The sequence below is a fragment of the Lepisma saccharinum genome, chromosome 15 (genome assembly GCF_977018435.1).
Source record: "Lepisma saccharinum chromosome 15, izLepSacc3.1, whole genome shotgun sequence".
NCBI lineage: Eukaryota > Metazoa > Arthropoda > Insecta > Zygentoma > Lepismatidae > Lepisma > Lepisma saccharinum.
Genome location: NC_139243.1, coordinates 35,256,336 through 35,282,629, shown reverse-complemented (window position 1 = coordinate 35,282,629; position 26,294 = coordinate 35,256,336). Strand labels below are relative to the sequence as shown.

The following is a 26,294-nucleotide window of genomic DNA, read 5'->3' as shown; positions in this document are numbered from 1 at the left end:
CCAAATTTACCTTCTGCGATAAGACCAGTGCAACATGATGAGACATTACCAGTTCCAAAGCCACCATTGAGATGGTCTTTGGAAGAGGAAGCAGAAACTTCCTCAGATGAACCGATATCTTCTCTCGGACATGATCCTGACTTTCGAGAGTCACGGAAGACACTGCATCTCATCACCCAGCCAGAATTAAATGATGTAGTACGTGATTTGAATCTTACAAATAAAGAAGCGGAACTGCTGGGTTCAAGACTGCAAGGGTGGGACCTGCTGGAACCAGGGACAAGTATTACATTCAGAAAACGTTACCTAAAATTGTCTTCCTTTTGTTCTATGAATGGGTCCCTGGTATACTGCAACAATGTCACTGGATTAATGCAGGAGTTGGGAGAAAACTATAAGTCAGACGAATGGAAGTTCTTCATCAATGCGTCAAAAACTAGCTTGAAGGCGGTCCTCCTGCATAATGGAAATTAGAAACCTTCAGTGCCAGTTGCTCATGCAAGTGAAATGAAGGAAACATATGAAAACATTGCTTTGATTCTCACAAGTGTTAGCTATGACAAACACCAGTGCAAAATCTGTGCAGATCTGAAGGTATTGGGAATTCTTTTGGGGATGCAATCAGATTTCACGAAATTCTGTTGTTTCCTCTGTCTATGGGACAGCAGAGCAAAGGACATGCATTACAAAACTAAACACTGAACTCACAGAGAGTGTTACACACCTGGAGAAAAAAGTGTCACTCACAAACATCTTGTCGACGCCAACAATGTGTTACCCCCCCCCCCCCCCCCACTGCACACCAAGTTGGGCTTAATGAAGAAATTTCTGAAAGCCATGAACAAAGAAGGAAAAGGGCTTGAGTACTTATGAAGCAAATTTCCTGGTGTAAGCGATGCTAAAATAAAAGAAGGGATATTTGTTGGCCCTCAAATCTGGGAGGTAATGAACGATCCCAATTTTAAAGAACTGTTAAGTGAATGTGAGAAAGCAGCATGGGGTGCGTTCAAGGGTGTGAGTCGCAATTTCTTTGGCAACCATAGGGCTCACAATTACTCTGAACTTGTAGAACGTATGCTGGCAACATACAAAGAAATGGGATGCAATATGCCTCTCAAAATACACTTTCTCTGTTCCCATTTAGACATTTTCCCCTCTAATCTGGGTACAGTGAGTGACGAGCAGGGCAAGCTCTTTCACCAACAAATCGCTGAAATGGAAAAACGTTATAAAGGCAGATGGTCTCCCAGTTTACTAGCGGATTACCGCTGGAACACAATCTCAGATGTTGAACACGCCTGCTACAAGCGGAAATCATACCGAGATATGTTTTGAACGTTTGTTACTTTTACTGTTTACTTTAATATTTACTATTTTACTGCAAACACCAATTTTAGTGAATGTCATAACTACATCATTTACAATCATATTTGGTATTCTATGAACCCATTGTATTACTAAACTTCACATTTTTACATTAAGGTTTGGAGCATAATGCTACATTTTACCCTTCTTTTAATGTGCGGTGAATATCTTTCAAAATGGTTTCCGCCGGAAATGGTACGTGATAGAGCATTTTAGTTATGATTTTTGAAATCAGCGAACCCGATTTATTAAAGATCACCTATTTTCATCCAGCGGCAAAACAAAAAGTTTAAATTTGTTCCTCAGTGTAATCGTACTGTTTTGCTTCTTTTAAAACTGACAACCAATAATTAATATTTGTTTACTTAAGCGAGGAAATTTAACATTTTCAATCTAAAAGGCCTAAAACTCAGTGTTTTTAAGTTGTTGTTTTTTTTTCCGGGGGAAGTCCTCCGGACCCCTTCTAAACTAGGAGGGGATGTTCAATAACACTCAGGTACATCATATGCTTCTCCCAGAGTCTGGCCCCCACAAAGCAAAAGCTCAAACTCCGCCCATGCTACCACAAGTTTATCATCTTTAATTGTATTTTTCTTCCTTGGATGCTAGCATAAACATGCAATATCTCGTGAGAAAGAGCCCTTCAATAACTTTCAAACACCACATTTTGCACCCCTGTAATTTCAGAAATACAAAAGACATGGATCTATAACTTGGCATATTTTCTTACCTCAGATTGCCCTCTCAGTATGCAAATTTCAAATTAATCAAAATATGTAAGGTTGAAAAGTGCCTTCTCATTAGTAGATTTCACATGGAATTGCCCTGTATTCATTGAAAAAATTTAAAACAAAGCAGAACTCATCAAGAGCAAAATTATAAACCAAGTCATGAAAACCAAGGTTTGGAAGATTTTTAACTCTTTCCCTGGCGACAAGATTACAAACTTGCTGTCTCTATCAAGGTGGGAAATTTAAACAAAATTAACCTAAAAGACATATTTATTCTTTTTGTTTGGCAACAGCAACAAAGATTAAATATTTTATTATACAAAGTATAAATATCAGTAGAGTATCAATGAAAGCATATATTTATAATGTAATAGTTTTAGCATTTTAGCAATTTTAGTAGTTATTAATTTTGCTTTGTGTGATAATAACAGAAACAAAATTTTACAAAGTGCTACATAACAATTGTTTCTTCTTCTAATGCCGTGTTTCGAGCACACTCTACATTTTCTCACAGCTGCACCCTTTTTCTTCTCACTCTGTGGAACATGGACTATGTACTTGTCACTTACTGCACTCACTCACTTGTCACTCCTCTATCTAATCTAAATGTGCCACAACCATATGTGTCTCTCTCCAACAGCTTTTCACAAAGTTCAATGCTATTGTAATAATTACCTTGATATAAATGATGGGGCTCCTAAGAGATCTATAACAAGTTCTTTTATTGGTCGTGATTTTCCAAAATATATTTCCACATTCCAAATGTAACCACTTCCAGACTCGCACAAAATATATGACTTTATTCCATATTTGTCTGGTTTTGTCAGGAATGACAACTTTGAAAATTATATGCCCTTTCCACACAATCATGCCCTCATCTATTCAAATTTCCTTTGAGGGTATGTAGGTCTTACTAAATTTGTTTACAACCTCATCTAAAACTGGTCTCACTTTGTAAAGTCTATCTTGATAATCAGATGGCCTTGCAGAATTGTCCACAAAATGGATGAACTTTGATATTTGCTGGAAACGAAGGAGAGACATCTTTTGACTGTACCAAGGAGTATGAAAAAAAGGGTTAGTGGACCAATAATCTTCGATTTCTGGGCATTTGTCAATTCCTGTCATGAACAGAATTCCTAAATAAGTCCACATTTCATTTGTTGTGACATTTTTGAAGTTGTGATCTCTTAAATTTGGAGATAATGTGTGTGTGTGTTCAAATATTGATGTGCATACAAATTTGTCTCAGTAGTTATGACATCAAATTTTCATGCAAAAATATTTGCAAAAAATCAAATGGTTTTTTTACACTTGTCAAATTAATTTTGATTCCAGAATTTCCTGCAAAAGGGGCAATTGTAGGCACAATGTCACTATTTGTTCATGCAATGTGTGTATTATGCACTGGGGGTAAGATCACAGTATCTTCACTATCACTTTCGTCTGATCCTTGGAAGATATTAAATCTTGAATTTCATCAAGTTTGGGAATATAGATTTCATTTTCATTTTCTTCATCAGCACAAATTTCATTCACTACTCTTTCAAAATCCAGCAACTTGACCATCTGATTTCCCTTTTGAGATGCCATTCTTCTTTCCTTTGACACAAACACACGGAGCTCTGGAACACAAGAACAACAATGGGGATAAAAATAGATGTGCACCTAACAAAACAATGACTCAAACGTTTCCAAGGTCAAGAGCGATCTTCCCTCAACACTTGCGAAAGATTTTGCAATCACGTGTTTTGCTGCTAGGCAGCAGGATAGCTCAGATGAAGCACATGTGTTTGGGCGTGAAAACATGCCCACGCCAGAGAAAGGTTGGATTCTCTTTGGTGTGAAAACATGCCCACGCCAGGCAAAGTGTTAACATGGTTTCATTTCTGGCTTCACACTGCAGTCTTGCCAATTACAAAATGCAACTGTAAAGATTTTCTCCATATTTCCAGGGAAGCTACTAGAGCTGAGCAGATACCACCATTTGCCGATATCAATACCGATACCATGACCGATACCGAAACTTGTATAATTCCTGTAGAAAATAACAAAGGCTAGTTAACAAGTCATACTAACTCTTCACATCACTAGGCACGTATTTAGAAATATATAATTTAGGGAGCCAGTCCGAGCCTAGTGTCTCAGAAATATAATAATGAAAGTGTTTCTATTTAATATGTTAATACAATTATTGGTCAATTCGTAATAATATGTAAATTAATTAATTAGTACTTAATTCCTCCAATGTGAACGCAGTGTTGTTGTGTGTAACCTCAAACTAAGAAACGGAGGAAAGACACCATTAATATCTATTTTGTTCTTTCTATCTTGACTAAAAAATATTGTTATTACATAAATAGTAAAAAGACGCTATAAAATCAGAGATAAAACAGCAAATATTCATCATCTAGCTTATGTGTAGTTAAGACCACTAAAATTTGTGTAAAAATAACTGTCCTGGCAAGGAAATTAATGTCAAAGAAATAAAAAATTGAATATTTATTGAATAACAAAAGGAATGATGGTACGTCCAATAGATGAAAAGTAAAGTTCCTGATAAATATTTTATGTACATTATTGTAAGTAGTGGTGTACATAAATCTTTAGAGGGTCCTCCCCGATGGTGTAGTGGTACCGCCGTTGACTTTTAATTAATAGTTCCTGGGTTTGATACTCAGTGGAGGCACATAGTAGCTCAGGTCTCACTTTAAGATGTAGGTCCAGTTCCAATTAGCTTATCTTCCTTAGTACTGCCATTCAAAGCCGTATGTCCCAATCTAATCTCGCTTTTTGTGCCACTTTTGGCTAATCTGCAAAGATGAGGAAGAGTGATGATGTGATAAAATTGATGAATGGACACTCACAAACATCCATGCCCAGGCCGGGATTCAAACACTGGTGTCGTAGCACGATGTGCTAATCACTCTGCCACGGGGGCCGGTTTTCGGCAGAAATAAATAACCCTCATTGGCTTATACCGGCAGTCACACGAAAGACAGAAGTGAAGAGGATAAGTATAAATTACTGATTCCCATTCCCGCTTGAACGTAAATAAAACGGAGCTAATTTCACAGCGACCTTCATCCCTCTTTTCCAAGAACTCGGCAACTACCTGGCCTGGAGTTAGTGCTGCGAGGGGTTTAAAAACATCCACCTACCTTACGACCACGATCTTCAAGCAATGAATGCTTTATTTCTCACAGTATTAACTAAGCAGTTACATGCCTTCATGGTCACGTTTGGGTTCAGCTTTCACTTTCCCATACCTTTGATCTTGCCATCTGCTTCCCAGGAGGGTGGGGGTTCATTCAGTCAGTGTTTCTAGGAAAATCTATGGAACCTCTTGTGCAGGTCTCCCAATCTGTCACAAGGAAGGGTGAACGAACTTCTAAAAAGGACAAATGTTGAGACGAGTGTTGCCTTTGCCTGCTAGCCACTGAAAAGCTTTGGTATTGGATGGTATCGGTAAAAGAAAATGAACCGATACTCACCGATGCTGATACCGCCAGCCCTAGAATCTACATATTTCACATGAATCTAAATCTTCCAAGTACAGTTATATTCTTAATAAAACACAAAATATTGCTGTATAAATGGTTTTAATATAACAATTTATATACAAAAATATGATATTGGATGTTCAAACATGAAAATCTCTAAAATATGTTTCCAATTTTGTTTACACAATTCTTCCATTTAGATACAACTCAAAGAGCAAGTAATATAATAAAAAATAATATATTCATCATATTTCACCACATTTATACGTAAAGAAGTGTTTGCATCAAAAGCTTGAACAGTACAGCATTTGCAAACCTCATCTTAACAAACTAAATGTAGAAACTACTCAAAAATATGGATTGTCTTATTACAAAATTAATTGAAATCCCATGCAGAAGGTAAAATACAACGAAACATATTTTTGAATATGTTTTATGTGTTTCATATTATGATGAAGAATGTTGAAACATGGAAGTCACTAAATATAATGTTACTTTTTTGCTTACAAAGTTCTGTGCAAATAAATGCAAGTTATCATTCACAAAAATGATACATTAATACACCAAATTGAAGCATTAATTACCTATAAAAATGAAGAAAAAACACTGAGCCTTTAACTAATTACCTCAATTATTCATACCTTTAAATAATAAAAGAAAGATTAATACATATCAAGATGTTACATTTTTTACACTGATATTTGCTAAGCATATCAGAGCATACTTATTGCACATATTATGTAAAACTCTAAAAAAAGAATGCAACTTAATTTACAAAGTTGGATTCCTTACAAAAGGGTCAATCCATATCAAGTGGTACAGAAAAGAAAATATTGGTTGAAAAGTACAGTAAAGTAAAGTGCTCCCCTGTGGTGAGCACGACGCCATGAAGGCGTATAGGGGGTGTGGGGGTAACGCCCCACACTTTCTTGATCTGGTCGTGAGTCGGGGTGATGTGATCAGCATCACGCCCCTGACTGCCTTTACCCCCCAGGGTTTCCCCCAGGTACCCATGTCATTCGACGCTGGGTGGGCACCAACGTTAGAAAAGGTCCTGGATTTTAACAGACTGGGGATCGAACCCGGGACCTTCAGCATGGTAGTTGTGTTTTCTTGACAGTTTGGAACCACTGTTATTTTATTTTTACTATCACTGATTTCAAGATGGTGGACATTTACTTTATCATGGCACGTGTCATTTTCTCCATTTGTAAGCATCAGCTACGACTCTTTTATCTCAGCTCTGGCAAGTCCTAGGACAATGAGACAAAATCTGTGCTACAATTTTCACATCAAAGCAACTTAAAAAAACAAAGATTTTGTCACCCACCATCTAAGATTTTGATGAAATTTGGTGTACACTCTTCAATTATCGGTGAAAGAAACCTCCTAAAATGTTTTCACTCTTCCCTTATCGGTGAAAGAAACTTCCTAAAATGTTTTCACTCAATCTAAAAATGTTTTCATTTTACAGTACTTTAAAATTTAATTAAATTAGTATTGTCTGCCACTCTTGAGACACTCAACACAAGACAACATTGCTTACATTTTATTTTTTCCTCCTTTACCAATGATCAAATCTCTTTGAAATTTTACAAAACGTTCAATGAAATAATGAGGATGTCAGAAAAAAAAATGCATCAGCAATAATTTTTTTTATAAAAGCCTCAAAAAAGACTAATAATTTACTTATAGCGTAATTTTTGTGGTGGACAACTTGGTTATGAAAACCTGAATTTTCAGCAAGTGGGCATGATGGAACCAAAACTTCTTGAAACTTCTTGATGTTGAAAATCATTGCAAAGACATGCTCTTTCCCCCCAAAGAATAAAATTTACTCCTTGTAAATACAATTTTACATTTTTTGGACATTGTGGAAAATTTCAAGGTCAATCCATACCCAATAACGCAGCACTGGTCTCACGGACATTTTTAAAAATTTTCATTTTTTTGTTGTGGTAAACTCTATGTAAAGATAGTTCAAAACAGACATAATTTTTCTAAAACTTGGCTTAGTTTCAAAATAGTGGCTATTTTTCTTCATGACTTGCCACATTTTTGGCCCTTGCAGACAGTTGTGAAAATTATAACTCATCTACGAAAAATGACAGAAATATGTGATAAAAAGCATTGCTTTCATTACATTTCAAGCTACATTTTATGTTCTGTGCCTTTTTTCACCATCTCTAATGCAAATGGGTGGAATTTAGGACCAAACCTGATTCAATTTTCAAGGGTAATCAATGTTTAGCATTGTTTTTGTAGGGGAAGTAGTGTATTATCAGAGCTATATATATTCTTAGAGGAAGCATACACAATGTTTATACAAAGTATAAAACTTCTGAAGATTTAGCATACCTCGTACCTTGCAGCAATTTTCGCTTGCCCTTCTGTGCTAAGCGTTGGTGGCATGGTCAGTCACCAGTAATGTAAATGGTACTGAATCAATTTTCATTCCCTGATATAGTGGCCATCATACAATGGTTTCTACATTATGTATTACCAAATTCAAAATGGGTATTGAATTATCAGGTACCCTGCAGATTAAATAAAGCCAAAAATTGGTACAGCACCAAAAGTGCTTCTGGATTCATCTCTCTTAATGGATTGTCGATAAAAATAGCCTTCAAAATGATGAAGCATTTAAAATATTCCACAAACAGGTTTAGCCAAGAAGGCACTCTCTTGCCTTCTACTTAAAGTGTTCCCCATCCATTATTGGTTGCTTGTCCATTTTTAATAAAGTTTCCTTTGTGTTTTGTTGACACTTTCATGTGTCAATAGTAACAAATACTTATGTAAAAAAAAAACCTTCTTGATATCAATTACATGAAATTCAAAAGGCATAAGTTTTTTTTTTAAAACTTTAATTACTAATATAAGTTTCATTTTGAGGTGTATTCTCCTCACATGTAGAGAAAGATTATCTTTATGGGCAAAATCATTGTTGCAAATTAGTCACTTAAAAGGTTTCTCTTTTTTTGTGTGTCTCCTCATATGTGTATTATTGGGCAAAATGTTTGTCAAAAATTTAACATGTAAAGAGTTTTTCTCCTGCATGTGTCCTCACATGTGCATTAAAGTAATTTTTACAGACAAAATCTTTGTAACAAATTGAACAATTGAAAGGTTTATCTTTGCTTATGAATCTCATATGTTTATTAAGGTTACCGCAATGGGCAAACATTTGGTTGCAAATTCAACAATGAAAAGACTTCTCTTTGCTGTAAAGCATAATATGCACATTCAAAATCCAGTTCTGCTTAATATCTCTGCTGCAAATTGAACACTTAACAGGCCTCTCTTCAGAGTGAATTCTCAAATGCACATAAAGATCTCATTTAAGGGCAAAATCTTTATTCTTGCAAATTCAAAAATTGAAAGGTCTGTATTTGGTGTGAAGAACTTTCAGAAACATATTAACACCTCCTAAACAGACAAAATCCTTGTCACAAATTCAACCTTTGAAAGATTTCACTTTGAAGTGAACCATGTCTATGAAAGCTACCTTTCTCGGCAGAAGCATTGTTGCAAATTCAACACTTAAAAAGTGTTCAACCTTAAAAAGATTTCCCTTTGCTGTGAAGCCTCACATGGTCACTAAGAGCTCCTTTCTGGGCAAAATCTTTGTTGTGAAGTTTAATGTGCTTATAAATGTAACTTTTACAGGTAAAATATTTGTCACAAATTGAACAAATGAAAGCTTTCTCCTTGGTGTGAACCCTCATATGAATATTAAAGCTATCTTTCCGGGCAAAACCTTTGTTGCAAATTGTACACTTAAAAGGCCTCTCTTTGGTGTGAACTCTCATGTGTATATTAAGGTGATATTTACGAGTAAAATGTTTGCCACAAATTGAACACTTGGAAGGATTTCCTTTGTTGTGAACCTTCATATGAATATTAAAGTTATCTATCCAGGCAAAATCTTTCTTGCAAATTGAACATTTAAAAGGCCCCTCTTTGGTGTGAACTCTCATGTGCATATTAAGGTGATATTTACGAGTAAAATGTTTGTCACAAATTGAACACTTGAAAGGTATCTCTTTGGTGTGAACCTTCATATGAATATTCAAGATATCTTTCCGAGCAAAATCTTTGTTGCAAATTGAACACTTAAAAGGCCTCTCTTTGGTGTGAGCTCTCATGTGCATATTAAGGTAATATTTTCGAGTAAAACGTTTGTCACAAATTGAACACTTGAAAGGTTTCCCTTGGGTGTGAACCGTCATATGAATATTAAAGTTATCTTTCCGGGCAAAATCTTTGTTGCAAATTGAACATTTAAAAGGCCTCTCTTTGGTGTGAACTCTCATGTGCATATTAAGGTGATATTTACGAGTAAAATGTTTGTCACAAATTGAACACTTGAAAGGTTTCTCTTTGGTGGGAACCATTTTATGCATATTTGCATTATCTTCATTAATCATTTCTTTCTTGGAAACTAAGTGATTACAAAGCTTCTCCTTTGCATGGAAATTTCCTTTGTCAGAAATAACTTTGTTGCACATGGAACATACACACTGATTTCTGCTGTTAACACACTTTGAATCCTCAATATATGCCTTGGTTTTGGAATATTTTAGTGAATGTTCAGGCTCAAAATTTCCTCGGCTATTCACACATTCTGTATTGTCGTTTGGCTCCTCTTGTTCACTTAATTTTCGTGAAGGTATTAGGAGATGAGGAACTGACCTTTGGATATCTTGGCTCTGCCTTTCCACATAGTTTATGTTCTGATATCTGGAAAAAAAAATTGAATATTTTACAAATATAGTTTTGCTTCCTAATCCCCAAGATGTGAAGATGACTGAAAAGAAAGGATAGTAGATTAGACTGTAGATAGATAGTAGATAGTAGATTTTTCTCCCAACTTCGACCACACATATTAGGGTTAGTCAATAATTATACTGGTTGACTTTCTGAGAAAAAAGTTCAGATGTTTTCAAATCAAAAGCTGTTTCTGAAAGTATTTTGAATGCTGATCATGGAAATATACTACATTTTTCCGCATCATGTCAGAATTTTTAACAATTTTACCATCACAATTATATGATATTCGTTCCATACCACAACAAAAGGAAATTTCGGTTGTTTCTAGAGCTGAGCTGATACCACCATTTGCCGATATCGATACTGATACCATGACCGATACCCACCGATGCCATTACCGATACTTGTATAATTCCGGTATAAAATAACAAAAGCTAGTTACTGAGTCATACTAACTCTTCACATCACTAGGCACATATCTAGAAATATAATTTGGCTAGCCAGTCTGAGGCAAGTGTCTCAGAAATATAATAATAAAAGTGCTTCTATTTAATATGTTAACATAATTATTGGTCGATTTGTAATAATATGTAAATTAATTAATTAGTACTTAATTTCTCCGATGCGAATGGAGGATTGTTGTATGTAACCACAGACTAAGAAACGGAGGAATGACAACGTTAATACTTATTTTGTTCTTTCTATCTTGACTAAAAAATATTATTATTACATAAATAGTAAAAAGACGCTATAAAATCAGAGATAAAACAGCAAATATTCATCATCTAGCTTACATGTAGTTAAGACCGATAAAATTTGTGTAAAAATAACTGTCCTGGCAAGGAAATTAATGTCAAAGAAGTAAAAAATTGAAAATTTATTGAATAACAAAACAAATAATGATATGTCCATTAGATGAAAAGTAAAGTTCCTGATAAATATTTTACGTACATTATTGTAAGTAGTGGAGTACATAAATCTTTGGAGGCGCTTCAACCCTCATTGGCCGATGCCGGCAGCAGTCACACGTTAGACAGAAGTGAAGAGGATAAGTAAAATTGCTGATTCCCCTTCCTACTTGAACGTAGATAACACAAAGCTAATTTCACAAGGACCTTCATCCCTCTTTTCCAAGAACTCCACTACCTGTCTTCTTGTCTCGGATCAAATTCATAAACTAGTGTAATTTGGGTAAACTACAATAATTGCTGACAATTCCGGCTTCGACTAATAAGACTGCCTATCTTGTATTTTGAAAGAAGCCACTGAAGGAATGCAGTTACATGATTTCCCCAAGGTCTCTTACACACTGCCTGGTGAAACCTATCCCCGCTGGGAGGGACATGAGAGAATGAGCCATAAATGGATGTCCTAGACGTAAGATGGTTGTGTGTTGAGAAATGACAGCAGCACAAGCGGAAAATCCTACAGCTTTCAGAACTTGAGGGAACAGGTCTTTCGGCAATCCTTGTCTATTTTGACACACAATTATGTGATTTCCAAACAAAATATTGGGAAAATGATTGGTATAATCTGTATAAATTCACGACACTAATATCCACAATATTGAACGTAAATTATATAATATTTTAAAACTCTAGAAATGCCCATTTAAAACTGCTTTCCACATCCCCTTAATGCAATTTTTACTTTTTTGTGTATGCCAAACCAGAATCCCAAATTGAATTTTAATAAATTACATCACTTACTGTATCCTTCTAGAAAAACCTTGTACAATATCACTGAAATTGGAACCATACATTGGGAGATTTTTTCAAGGGAAGGAGAAGCCCCTCTCAGCTGTTGAGAGCAACATCCAGCTGAGCCTTAAGAACTACAGTCCGGCCAAGGAAGACGAAACTACCTGGAAAGGACGATTCCAAACGCGAGAGGGGAAGCAGGGAGAAGCACTCGCCAAACTGCCTTGTGGTATTTCGCTTGCGTGGGTTTGCTTGTTGTGTTTATTACCGCTTTCTGTGTTGTGTTTGTGATGGCTCTTACAATTCGCAACAAACCGTTTCGAAGTGGAATGAGGAAATTTGGGATGTTTTGGCCCCTGTTGCACATTCTACAAAACACCCTCGTTATGCTAGAAAATGTCACAAGCCATTCAGTTACTACATTTATATTTATAATACTATATACAACAATATTATTATTATTGAATACTATCCTGATTAATGTTGTGCACATTTGTGCTAATTATAATATTTACTAAGAAGATCAATTTAATTGAATGATCTAAAATAAAGGGTTTACAAACAAGTTTATCTACTAATGTGACGATATGAATACTTTCCTGCTATGTTTTGTTTGCTGATATAGTATATGACTGGCTTACATAACCCTTACATAATTCGTAAACATCTCTGTATGTATTTCGGCGGCGATGTTACTACGTTGAAACTTCATTGCTGTTTCAACAGCAGACGATTTTCAAGGAACCTGCTTCCTGTCCAAAGCTCGGTCACCCCTATTTAGCCACTGAACGCGTCCGGTTGGCGCATGCGCACTTCCGTCCATGGTCTTGGCTAAGGCAGCCAGACAGTAATATTAGGCTGGGTGAGCCCACATTTTGAATGGACATTGTTGGAAAAAATTCTGGGAAACTGAAGCAAGTCTCCCACATGGCAGGCAGATTCCCCTCTGACCCAGACACCATGGGCTTTCTAACTACCCATATATCTACCATAGTTCAATTGTACTATGTATTAAAAAAAAATAATTTAAATTTTTTTCATTCCAAACCTTGATGGTGTATTGGATTTCATTAAGCAAGCCAGATTTCCTGGACCGACTAAATATGTGATAGGTCATGGTGATGCATGAATATTGGTTTGAAGTTGTAGTTTTCAATCCACTTTATTCACACACAGACTATCAGGAGTGGACGTACCGTTCAAAGTGCATCTGAACTACTATGTGCCTCCACTGGGTATCAAACTCAGAACATCTTGGTTACAAGGCAATGACGTTATCACTATGCCATCAGAGAGGCCTGGAATGAATGAATGTTGGATAACTCAAGAAACATATAGTGCTGCGGCACTTCAAAATATGATAAAGATTTTATATTGGACAACAGTATCTTTTTTATAATCAAAGAATAAAATTCACTGCACGAAAATAGTGCTTCTTCTATACAAATTGCATCTAATATTAGGTATTTCACAAAATTATTATTAATTAATAATTGCAGCTATTAATATATTATAAGCACCTAACAGTCCTAAAATGGAGTTTATGAAGTCCTAAATCCCTATTTCTCAGAACCTAAAAATCTGTCCCTAGATATATGCATTACCTAATCTACTCTATCCTAAGTTTAATATAACTCCATATCCCAATGTCATCCCCACTTCTAAATTTGGTACAGCTTTGTGTTAATAGTGTATGTATGAAATATAATTGTTTTAATAGTTAAAAAGACCCATTTTTGAGAAAATGGCTATCAAAATTTTTACACCACCTGAATCACTTCTATAGGTACAGTCATGTTAGAAAAATATGTCGCATGGATTTTTTCTAAGTACAACGTCTTACGAAATTATGTTGGTAGCTCTGAAACAAGGAAGTGTTGTGAAATATACGATCCTCCAATCAGAGTGAAGTTCGATTCAGAGGAGCAGGAGGCATGACTCACGGTCTTGTCCACAGGAAGTTCAACCAATGCAGCATTTCCAAATATGAAATAACGTCCCCATTGGTTAAATATTGTTTCATTAACGCGAATCGGCAGAAAGATTGTGCAAAAGTTTACTTTGCCACTTTAATTGCCTTTAATCGTTTCAAATTAGTATTAAATTGTCCCAATTATAGTTCACGAACTTAATATAATGTATTCATGTATGTGTTTGACAATCATGTATCACTCATTAGAACAATTTTCATATTGTTTTCACTACGTGAGATGACATTTCATTTACATTTACAATAAAATAGTGGTTTGGGGGTAATAACAGTTTTCATTAATTAATTAATTTAGAGATAATTTTGAGTAAATGATTAGCTTAATTTGTTATTTCTCGCGACAAGAGGGAACCACGGCTGAAAGAAAATACACAAATTGTATTATTGAAGTCAAGAGTTCGTTTTAACATCACTTTTTGCACACATAGGCTAATCACGACTCGGGATACATTTAAATTGGAATCTGAAACATTATGCGACCTGACTGGAACTCGGAAAAGGACACACTTATTGCAAGACGTCCATACATTACCACTTGGTCTGGGGAACGCCAATAATAATGAGGGGTTGTGGGAGTGGGAGAGGGGTGACGGAAGGTAGAAAATAAATAGTATTTTTGGGGATACTTAATGTTATATTTATACACATACAAACCTAAGAAAATATTTATTTTGATACATGTGTGTGGGAGGGGGGAGGGGGAAAAGAGAGGGACAGAAAGATATTGGGTGAGATGGGATGAAGAGGTGATTGTGGAAAATGTTTTATTTGACGTTCAGTAATAAAAACAATCAAATCAGTAATGATTATCTTATAAATACCATATTTAAATTAAATTTGTTTTAAAAATGGGGGTGGGATGCTATTTGTTTTACGTTCAGTGCAGGATAACAAGTGGAGACACATAGTAGTTCTTATCTCACTTTAAACTGTAGGTCCAGGCCCCATTAGCCTATCTGTGTATAACGTGGATTTAGAATTCAGTAGAAAATAACGTCGACTAGTATTTTGGATTTTAGATGCGTTAAGACCACTAAAATTACCAATTCTTATAATAAGAAACCTGTCCTCATATTACCATTTTGAAAGAGATAGAGTTAATTGTATAATCTTTCATTTGTTAGTTTCAAAGAAGACTAATTCAAATAGTAACAATGGGAATGAATAAAGCTTACGAAAAGTTTTTGCCACCGTGGGGATTTGAACCTATGACCATTAGAGTGACAACCCAGTGCAATAACCACTACCCCACGAGTTTGTTCCTTCCTTCATACGGCATGATTATGAGTTAAGACCAATTCGTTCAATATGCATTAGAAATATAATCCCCACCTGCCTCTTTATAAGCAACACACCCAAATGCTCCTTTGTAGCAAATGAAATAAAGGTGGTATGAATGTCACAAAACATTTAAGCAAAATCTACTATATTTACGATGGAATCGTTTTACATGGAGATGCTACAGCTTAGAGAATTGAGGTTGTGGTTTGACTGTAATTGTAGGATACCCCATAGGTATCGATAACCCAAGGCTCTAGTGTGCACTAGATTGGTTCATTTGTACTGACGTGCTCAGGAATTTGTAAAGAGGAATGTGAATATAAAAATGTGTTAATGCTTATTTTTTAAACAGTGAATTCATAATTTAATATCTCTCTGTCCATCTCATTATCCTACTTAGGAACTAATTAGTATTGCAGGAGTCATACTGAAAAGAAATCTCACGTGACAATGACGAGAAATTAGATTTACGGAAGGAATAGTTTTCATATTTTAAAACCTTGAAGGGCCATGGGCTATCTCCCGACTGTCAGTCTCCCTTCCACAATCCTACCTAGAGTTATCTTCAACTGGCAATGAGGTGACGTTGGTCAGCACGTCGAACCCTCAGCCGTTATAGAAGATATCTGAAACCAGGTTACACCAGTCACTCGTATCTCCCCAATTTCCTCAAGATGGTGGGTTGCCACCGGTCCTATACAGATAACAGGCCGAGAACCCAGGACGACTCAAATCCATGCCGTCCCACTGCAGTCGGAGTCCAAAGCACAGAGTCTTAGACCGCACCGTTACGGAGGAGGAGAGTTTTCATATTTTGTTTCTTATAAATGTCGACAATACATTAAATATATTATGCACCAAAAATTAGTGTCAAAAAATAGCCGGTTCTATAAGAGATTCGAACCTTTGATCTTCACTCAACTAGGCCACTATTTTTAACAATTTTCCATTTTCTCACTCAATAACCTTCGTTGAACGTTTGTCTTAAGAGTCGTTAGCAATCTTGTAAACCTTATTAACCTATCTGCTGTCTATCACAAATGTATTTTACAACCTGGAGTAGATTTTGATGTCTGCAATTTAGAACTTGACTTTCGTGGTAAGTAATTCTCTACCATCTACTATAATAAATAAATCAAAGTCTACATATCTCATATTTTGTAAATGCGAAATGTCATTGTTAAATGTTACAAACTATTTCTCGTTCCACCGTTAGTTCCAGATTTAGCCACAGCATTCTGGAAACCAGCGTGAAACGTGTTTCCCACACTTCCAAGGTCAGGTGAACCCTTATCAGTTGTATTGGATGCCTGTGAACATGTTACTTCATACGTCATGGTACTGTGGTGGATTTCTTCCCCTTCCCCTTTTACCTTGAACAGTAGTAATCCCCGACTGGGCACAACGAATCAATCACAGAAAAACAGACTGTCTAGTAAATCGCATGCCATGTATTATTTCGAGCTCCTAGGTTTTGGAAAGTGAAATAAAAAAAGTATGTAACATTAATTCATGATGGTTGACTTCTTTGGGTATTATTTCATGACTCTTTTCTACTTACTCCTCTGAAACTTTTGTCTACTGTTTTCAGTAGATCAATAGGTGTTTTGAAACATCTACTGTGTTCAGATTTTCAAAAAGATATAAATACAAAAAATAATAAGGGGGTATGAAATTAATATTTACAGCCAAAATATTAAATTTAACATATTATACACTATACTGAATAAATTATTTTCACTTGCAGTTTCTCTACTGTACTTGTTTCAGTAGATCAATAGGTGTTTTGAAACATCTATGTTAAGATTTTTTAAATTTGACTTACAATTTGTGTGCATGAAAACTTAGGGTATTTTACATCCATCACCCTATACGGGGTCCAGCCCCTTTTCATGACAAAAATAAAAGCATGTCTGAAAACTAAAATATCCTTACCTGGGTTAAAAGCTGAGCCTGTAAAGCGACAGCCAGTCAGCACAAACAAGGACAACACACATACAGTCCTACGAAGATTATACTAACAGTAGGTCCAGTCACCAGAGCCTCATTAGTCTGCAAAATGCAGTTCAGGGTGTACTACATGGAAGTGAGGTTGGTTTAAATTTTAAACAGATATAAAATCAAATTGTTAGTGAGGAGGAATAAATAGTTATATTTACAGCTAACATGCTGAGCTAAACACACTACAAGGGTGTAAGGGATGACCTTCCACGAAGGACACCCAATTGTTGCTTCCACATAGTACACCCTGGACTTCAGTTTGCAGATGAACGAGGTTCTGGCGACTGGCCCTATGGCCAGTATAATTTTCTGTGTTTGGTCCTTGTGGGTGCTGAGTGCCTCTTTACAGCCTCACCTTTTAACCAAATTCAGAATATTTTAATATTTTAATTACAACACGACGTTACAGTTATGTTATTTTAGTTCTGGTAAGGGGCTGGACCCCGTATAAAGTGACAGGTGCAAAATGTGCTGCCACACCCAAAATTTTGAATTCAAATTCAAATTCAAACACACTACATGCAATATTACATGTATAGTACTGAAGAGAATATTTCACTTGTAGTTCCTCAACTGTAATTACACATTAGGCCTACTGAAAGAGTTCAGTAGGAAATCATTGATTTTGAGTAGACTTCTGAGAGACACAGTAGAGTACTACAATTGATAACAGTAGATTCTGTCTACTGTAAACAGTAGAAATTACGTAGGTTTATAACGACGATGAGAATGAAACAGAGGTAAAAACAATGATAATGAAATGCAGAAGCAACCTGGAGCAAACAGGAACGTAGAATGTCTGGCAGCGAGACGCAAGAGTTGATCAAGCGATTGTAGCATCAAATTTAGCTTAGAGCTCATAATTCATATTTCTACATGAGCTCAACATACAATGAGAGAATTGAATTGAGTTTACGTCTCACGTGATATGAGTCGAAACTATTGTTGCACATTGAACTGTGAAGTGGATCAATATTCAATTCGATTAATTAGTGAATGGTGATATGCTGAGGTTTTGTAACAAGATGTGCCAAATGGCTGACAATATAATAAATTATGGACACATTGATTTGAGTTAATATATTTGAACAATCTTATAATGTGCGATTTTGCATGAAATTTTATTACTTGAATCTACATCACTTCATTGCAAAGGCTACAAGGCATTTTATGGGTTATAAAATTCTGTGTTTGATTCACCGTTCGGTTAACCCTGCGATTTTTATTTTTTATTAAACCGAAAAATTATTTATTGCATTTTACTTATTATGAATATTCGTATATTATTTGCTTTGCGAAATGTAGAGAATATATTGTTTTTCATGCTTTTTACAAGAATACAACTATGCATGGTGAACAAAAAATAATGTAAAATAAATACTATTCACAAAAGAATGTCAATAGTATTTATTTGTCTTGTTTCTTCATAATTTTCCCTAAAATAAAAATGTATAACTCTTGCTGTACATGACATTTCATCGAATATAACACATGGATCATTTTTATGCAATTACTAGTAAAATGATGAGAAATTCAAAAACATATTCTGAAAAATTATTTTCAAAAATAACATTGAAAAATCATTAGAAAGGAGTGTTATTTTTTAAAAAAATATATAACATTTTTATTTCTTTAAATTATTAATTAAATACAATACTTAGTTGCTATATAACAGGTGCGGCAGTGAAACGGGCGATTTGGCAACCCTGGAAATAGCAAGTTACGTAAGGAATCAGATAACGGGAGTGGTGCCATCTGGACAACAAACCTTTGCCATTGACACTGATATCGGTGTTCAGTCGAGATGGCGTTGTGGACCGGTGAACAACGCGCTTTTGCCGTAAAGGCGTTTCACAAAAACAACGACAGCTACATGGCTGCGCAGCACGTTGTTCACCGGTCCACGACGCCATCTCGACTGAACACCGATATCAGTGTCAATGGCAAAGGTTTGTTGTCCAGATGGCACCACTCCCGTTATCTGATTCCTTACGTAACTTGCTATTTCCAGGGTTGCCAAATCGCCCGTTTCACTGCCGCACCTGTTATAATAATAATAGGGGTAATCGAACAGAAGTCAAAACTATAATCTTCGGCGTGTAATACTCATAGCCTATCACCGAACTACTTTACCATAATAAAAAAAAAATAAGTTTTTTTCTTGGAAATTACTGGCTAGTGACCACTGGAACCTTGCCATATAAATATCTACCATACCACCACAAGAAGCCACATCACAAACTCAATTTTCGAATCTGTAGCATCTCCATGTAAAACGATTGCATCGTAAATATAGTAGATTTTGCTTAAATGTTTTGTGACATACATACCACCTTTATTTCATTTGCTACAAAGGAGCATTTGGGTGTGTTGCTTATAAAGAGGCAGGTGGGGATTATATTTCTAATGCATATTGAACGAATTGGTCTTAACTCATAATCATGCCGTATGAAGGAAGGAACAAACTCGTGGGGTAGTGGTTATCGCACTGGGTTGTCACTCTAATGGTCATAGGTTCAAATCCCCACGGTGGCAAAAACTTTTCGTAAGCTTTATTCATTCCCATTGTTACTATTTGAATTAGTCTTCTTTGAAACTAACAAATGAAAGATTATACAATTAACTCTATCTCTTTCAAAATGGTAATATGAGGACAGGTTTCTTATTATAAGAATTGGTAATTTTAGTGGTCTTAACGCATCTAAAATCCAAAATACTAGTCGACGTTATTTTCTACTGAATTCTAAATCCACGTTATACACAGATAGGCTAATGGGGCCTGGACCTACAGTTTAAAGTGAGATAAGAACTACTATGTGTCTCCACTTGTTATCCTGCACTGAACGTAAAACAAATAGCATCCCACCCCCATTTTTAAAACAAATTTAATTTAAATATGGTATTTATAAGATAATCATTACTGATTTGATTGTTTTTATTACTGAACGTCAAATAAAACATTTTCCACAATCACCTCTTCATCCCATCTCACCCAATATCTTTCTGTCCCTCTCTTTTCCCCCTCCCCCCTCCCACACACATGTATCAAAATAAATATTTTCTTAGGTTTGTATGTGTATAAATATAACATTAAGTATCCCCAAAAATACTATTTATTTTCTACCTTCCGTCACCCCTCTCCCACTCCCACAACCCCTCATTATTATTGGCGTTCCCCAGACCAAGTGGTAATGTATCGACATCTTGTAATAAGTGTGTCCTTTTCAGAGTTCCAGTCAGGTCGCATAATGTTTCAGATTCCAATTTAAATGTATCCCAAGTCGTGATTAGCCTATGTGTGCAAAAAGTGATGTTAAAACGAACTCTTGACTTCAATAATACAATTTGTGTATTTTCTTTCAGCTGTGGTTCCCTCTTTTCGCGAGAAATAACAAATTAAGCTAATCATTTACTCAAAATTATCTCTAAATTAATTAATTAATGAAAACTGTTATTACCCCCAAACCACTATTTTATTGTAAATGTAAATGAAATGTCATCTCACGTAGTGAAAACAATATGAAAATTGTTCTAATGAGTGATACATGATTGTCAAACACATACATGAATACATTATATTAAGTTCGTGAACTATAATTGGGACAATTTAATACTAATTTGAAACGATTAAAGGCAATTAAAGTGGCAAAGTAAACTTTTGCACAATCTTTCTGCCGATTCGCGTTAATGAAACAATATTTAACCAATGGGGACGTTATTTCATATTTGGAAATGCTGCATTGGTTGAACTTCCTGTGGACAAGACCGTGAGTCATGCCTCCTGCTCCTCTGAATTGAACTTCACTCTGATTGGAGGATCGTATATTTCACAACACTTCCTTGTTTCAGAGCTACCAACATAATTTCGTAAGATGTTGTACTTAGAAAAAATCCATGCGACAGATTTTTCTAACATGACCGTACTCTTGATTGTCGAAATATTGGAATTTAAAGTTAACAAGATGTTGAAAAAAAATGATCTAAATTGCACATTTTGGACCCGTGTAATTTCGGTTAAACAAAAGATATGGATCTGCAACTTGGCATATTTTTTCTACCTCAGATTTATTTCATTATAAAAATTCTTGTAATGGATAAATCCAAAAAATTAAATGGTCTTATTGCTCATCACATCACATTCCATTAATGACATTAAATAACTCCCAAATTAATATCATTTAGCATCGAAACACTTTCAAATGTCTTGAGACATTTGGTAATTTTTTAATGTGAACATCTCTGTAGATTGATTGATTGATTTGGTGTTTTAAGTCCACTTTATGTGCAGTAAGGCTAATTGGGACTGGACCTACAGTTTAAAGTGGAATCTGAACCACTATGTGCCTCCACCGGGTATCGAACCTGGGACCCCTTGCTGCAAGGCAACGACGCTACCACTGCACCATCGGGGGAACATCTCTGTAGACCAAGAGGATGTAAAGAAAAAGTTTTTTGAAATGTTGCAGTTGCATAAAAAAAATAATAACAATAAATAAAGTTTCATGTAAATACTATTTATTCTTCTTGTTTGGGTTAACCTGGAGAAGGAAAATAGCAATGTAAAAATATATTGAATTGAATTGAAATATATTTATTTAAGTGATGTTAACAGATTAACCTTAATACAACACTGTGTTTTAACACATATGCATAAAACTATTTTACAAAATAAGGTTAGAATACATAAAAGAGGACTGCAATAATATACTGTACATTCAATATATATATACATCAGAAATTTAAAAAAAATAAGATATATAAAAGTTAAAACATAATTGGTCTTAATATAACTTACATTATTATCGAATTTAATTTCCATAGATTGGGACATTCACCTGCACTAACGATACCAATTTGTCCATCCAAGTGTTGGATTTCAAGACTGTAGTTGCAATTACATTATGATGTCTTCTGGTGTTATAATGATGCACTTTCACGCATAATTTTTTCAGATTTGTTTTACTAGATGCTAATGCAGTTAATAAAATGACACATGTTTATGCAGTGCTGTCCATCATTCTCTGTCATTTGCAATAAAATAAGTCCCCGAGGTATTGGCCAATACCAACAGTCACATAAGTTTCCCCTCTTAAAAGACTTACACAAAAGGGAAGAGTACAATAAGAAATTGTTCAATCTGTACTGCTTGAATGTAGATGAAACAAAATGAATTCCCATATTTCCAGACTGGTAGACACCCTGACAAGTGTTTAAAATGTTACAAGATCCTTTTTCAAGTACTATTGTGTGAAACCAAGAAAACCTACTTACTTTCATGATATGTTCCTCTTACAACATAAAGTGTCTACTAGGTTCTGTAGCACTGCTGATTTTATGCATCATTACAAGGTACTCAGAAAAAAATCAAAATGATTCAATATCCAGTATTTTTTGTCGGTGCATTAATCAGGGTTGTTACGACTTTTTGATTATGAAATTCCCTGACATTTCCAGGTTTTCGAGTCCAAAAATGATTTTCTTTCCAGGCACGATTTTTGCTTTTGAACCTTGTGTTTTTCAATTAAATATATAATCCATTATTCACTTTTACAACTATTTTTTTTTAGCAAATTTCATTCTACATGCACAAGAACAAGTGAAAATTCGAACAGTAAAATTAAAATTACAATTGGCATAAAATACATTGGCTGCTACAATCACGTGCATCTAGACCCATACACAACTTTTCATTTTCTGGTGGATTTATAGTTTAGAAAATGCTGGTTTTTTGCTTACATTTATAAGTACACAGCATCTGGAGAAATTTTTGTTGCATATAGGAATTCTATCGGATATGCCAACAAGACTAAGATCTATAAAATGATAGATGATAACCTCATCTTCACCAACCTTTCCAATAATTATGATCATATTGTCAATGTACTTTAGTTATCAATCAGATATCTGGACTGCAAGGTTCACTTAAATATTCTTTCTAATATCTAGTATTATAAAAGTAAAAATTTATTACAGAAACTCAAAGGAACAATAATTTTGCACAATCCTGAGAATCACAAGAATGAAAGAAACAAGTTTCTAAACTGAATCTTTTTTGGGAGTGGAATCACAAGATCCGAATCCAGAAGTGGAAGTGAACGGCTTGTTCATTTTGCAACTTTTTCTCTTGCAGACTACAAAATGCACGTGAATTCCAGACGATCTGCAAAATTCCCTGACATTTTCCTGATTTTTCCCTGACAAGCCAAATTCCCTGACATTTCTCTGTTTTCCAGATGCAAGCCTGATTAATGGAGGAAAAAATCCTACTTGAATTTTCACTATTCACTTCTCTTCGGAAGTTTCATGTTGCATCTAAGGCTATGTGTACAGTCACGGACACTGTTGGCTTGTATTCATTACAAGCAGACAGTGTCCGTGACTGTACATGGTATCAAACTGGCAGTATGTACAGTCCTTAATCACAATGAACTGTCTACATAATCTAGGTTGACTGACGTGGTATTTTCCTTCCTTGTTTTGTATCTTGGCTCAGGAAAGGCGTACAAAAATCACTTGCTGTTAGAAAGCAAGCAGCATGCAATTTACGACTTCTATTTTACAACTACTGCTAATTTACAAAGTGTCATTTGAAAGGATAGGTGAGATCTCTGCAGGATAAAAAAATATAGAGCTCAACTTGTAGATGGCAACAACTGATTTTTTTTAACACACAGATCAGCATCCTACTGCAAGTGATATTTTTAAATCCTTCAAGATTGCGTAGAGGGAGATTCAAAAATGTGGAACAAAGGGAAGATCCGAAATGCTGTTCAATTAATTTTGTTTATATTCTGTTGATTTTCTGACACTTTTGGCAAATCACTACTATCAGGAAGAGTGATGATACGATGAAATTGATAAAGGATCCCTCACAAAGAACACCCATGTCCAGCCTGGGATTTGAACCCGGTGCCCATGGCATCGTAGCATGCAATGCTAACCACTCCATCACGGAGGTCGTAAAAATCCTGTTGAGTATTAGATGTGACCACCAATGTTATGGCAGTAATGCACCTAGTGCTAAGTGTACACACAATGGCAAAAGTAACATGTCCATTACAATTTTTATTCACTCTATTTTACACAGTGTGGCGTTAATGGGTTGAAATAAAACGGTCACTAAGCAGATGTCAACATCAGCTTTGCATCAACAGAATTTCATCTCTTATAACAACACAGAATTTAGAGTAAAACATAATGAAAATAGTGATGAACAATTTGCCTGCCATTTATTATCTGTGAGATTGGCTGTACAATTCTAGAGTTGCAATGTTATGGTCCAAAGTAAACAAAAAATCAACTCACCGGTACCACTGAACAGTCACAATCAGTCAAAATAATTAAAGTTAGGAAACAATATATTTATAAATTTATAAATATTTATAAATAAATTAAATGATACGTATTCGTAATGGTTATTAAAATGAAGAACATGTCTAATGTGAGTTAACCAAAAAACTAAACATTTCGCAATACGACTGAAGTTTGAAAAAAGTCGGGGCAGGGATTAAAAAGAATGGACTGTCCTGACTAAATCGGGATGTCTTGTAAACTTCCATCAATGGTTATAAAACAAAAATTCCTCAATGTTGCAGACTGCAGACTTCTGGACCCTGCCTCACTCCCCAAAAACTCATTCATATATGAAAGGATGAAATCGAAATTCTGTCACAATCTGAAAAATCGTCAATGTTATTTTGGTAATTTTTATATTTTCTTAATTTTCATAGTTCAAGGGGAATCATGACCCCTTCCCTGGGTACGGTCCTGTCCTAAAGCTTCAGATTTCAAATCCCGGAAAACAGAGAAAGGCGTTTTTAGGGTGAGTGAAATTATTATAATAAATATAATTTTCGTCAGTAATTTAATATTATTATTTAAATATGATAAATTGCTGTTGTATCACTGAAGATTTTGTATCATTCCACATTGAGATTTCAAATTTAAAGAACTTATGGGGCCTCACACTCTAATCTCGCTCAGGGCCTCGCGATATGTTGCTACGCCACTGCTCACATGCACACTAAGATCTTGTTTCTGGGCAAAACCTTTGTTGCAAATTGAACACTTAAAAAGGTTTCTCCTTGGTGTGAATCCTCACATGCATATGAAGATTTCCTTTCTGGGCAAAATCTTTGTTGCAAATTCAACACTTAAAAGGGCTCTCTTTAGAGTGGACTCTCATATGCATATTACGCAAAGATTTGCAGGTAAAATCTTTGTTACAAATTGAACAATTGAAATGTTTCTGTTTGGTGTGAAGTTTTATATGTGTAATAAGATAATCTTTTCGGCCAAAATCTTTCTTGCAAATTGAGCACTTAAAAGGTTTCTCTTTGGTGTGAACCCTCTTATGGATATTAAGGTTATCTTTCCGGGCAAATCCTCTGTTGCAAATTGAACACTTAAAGGGTTTCTCTTTTGTGTGAACTCTCACATGCACAGTAAGATCTCGTTTCTGGGCAAATTCTTTGTTACAAATTGAACACTTAAAATATTTATCTTTTGTGTGATACCTCACATGCACACTAAGATATCCTTTACGGGTAAAATCTTTGTTGCAAATTGAACACTTAAAAGGCCTTTCTTTGTTGTGATTCCTTTCATGAACATTACAGTCTGCTTTACGGGCAAAATCTTTGTTGCAAATTGAACACTTAAAAGGCTTCTCTTCGTTGTGAACAAACACATGACGATTATAACTTCCTCTACTGACAAAATCTTTGCCACAGGTTGAACACTTAAAAGGCTTTTCTTCAGTGTGATGCCTCATATGTATATTAAGGTAAGATTTCCAGGCAAATTCTTTTTTGCAAATTTCGCAACTAAAAGGTTTCTCTTTGTTGTGGACCATCATATGCATATTAAGGTTAGATTTCCGGGTAAAATCTTTGTTGCAAATTGAACACTTAAAAGGCTTCTCTTTGGTGTGAAGAACCCTCAGATGCAT

The 26,294-nt window shown here is 35.3% G+C and overlaps 1 protein-coding gene across 1 annotated transcript in view; it reads right to left on the bottom strand.

Moving 5' to 3' along the window:
- Positions 1-8,517: 8,517 nt before the first annotated feature.
- LOC145999451 (uncharacterized) overlaps positions 8,518-26,294 on the bottom strand; it is a 57,998-nt gene continuing 40,221 nt past the window's right edge. The window contains exon 3 of the mRNA XM_083136410.1: positions 8,518-10,342. Coding sequence (XP_082992536.1) covers positions 9,160-10,342 — 1,183 coding nt within the window. The 3' untranslated portion in view covers positions 8,518-9,159. The remainder of the gene's footprint in view (positions 10,343-26,294) is intronic.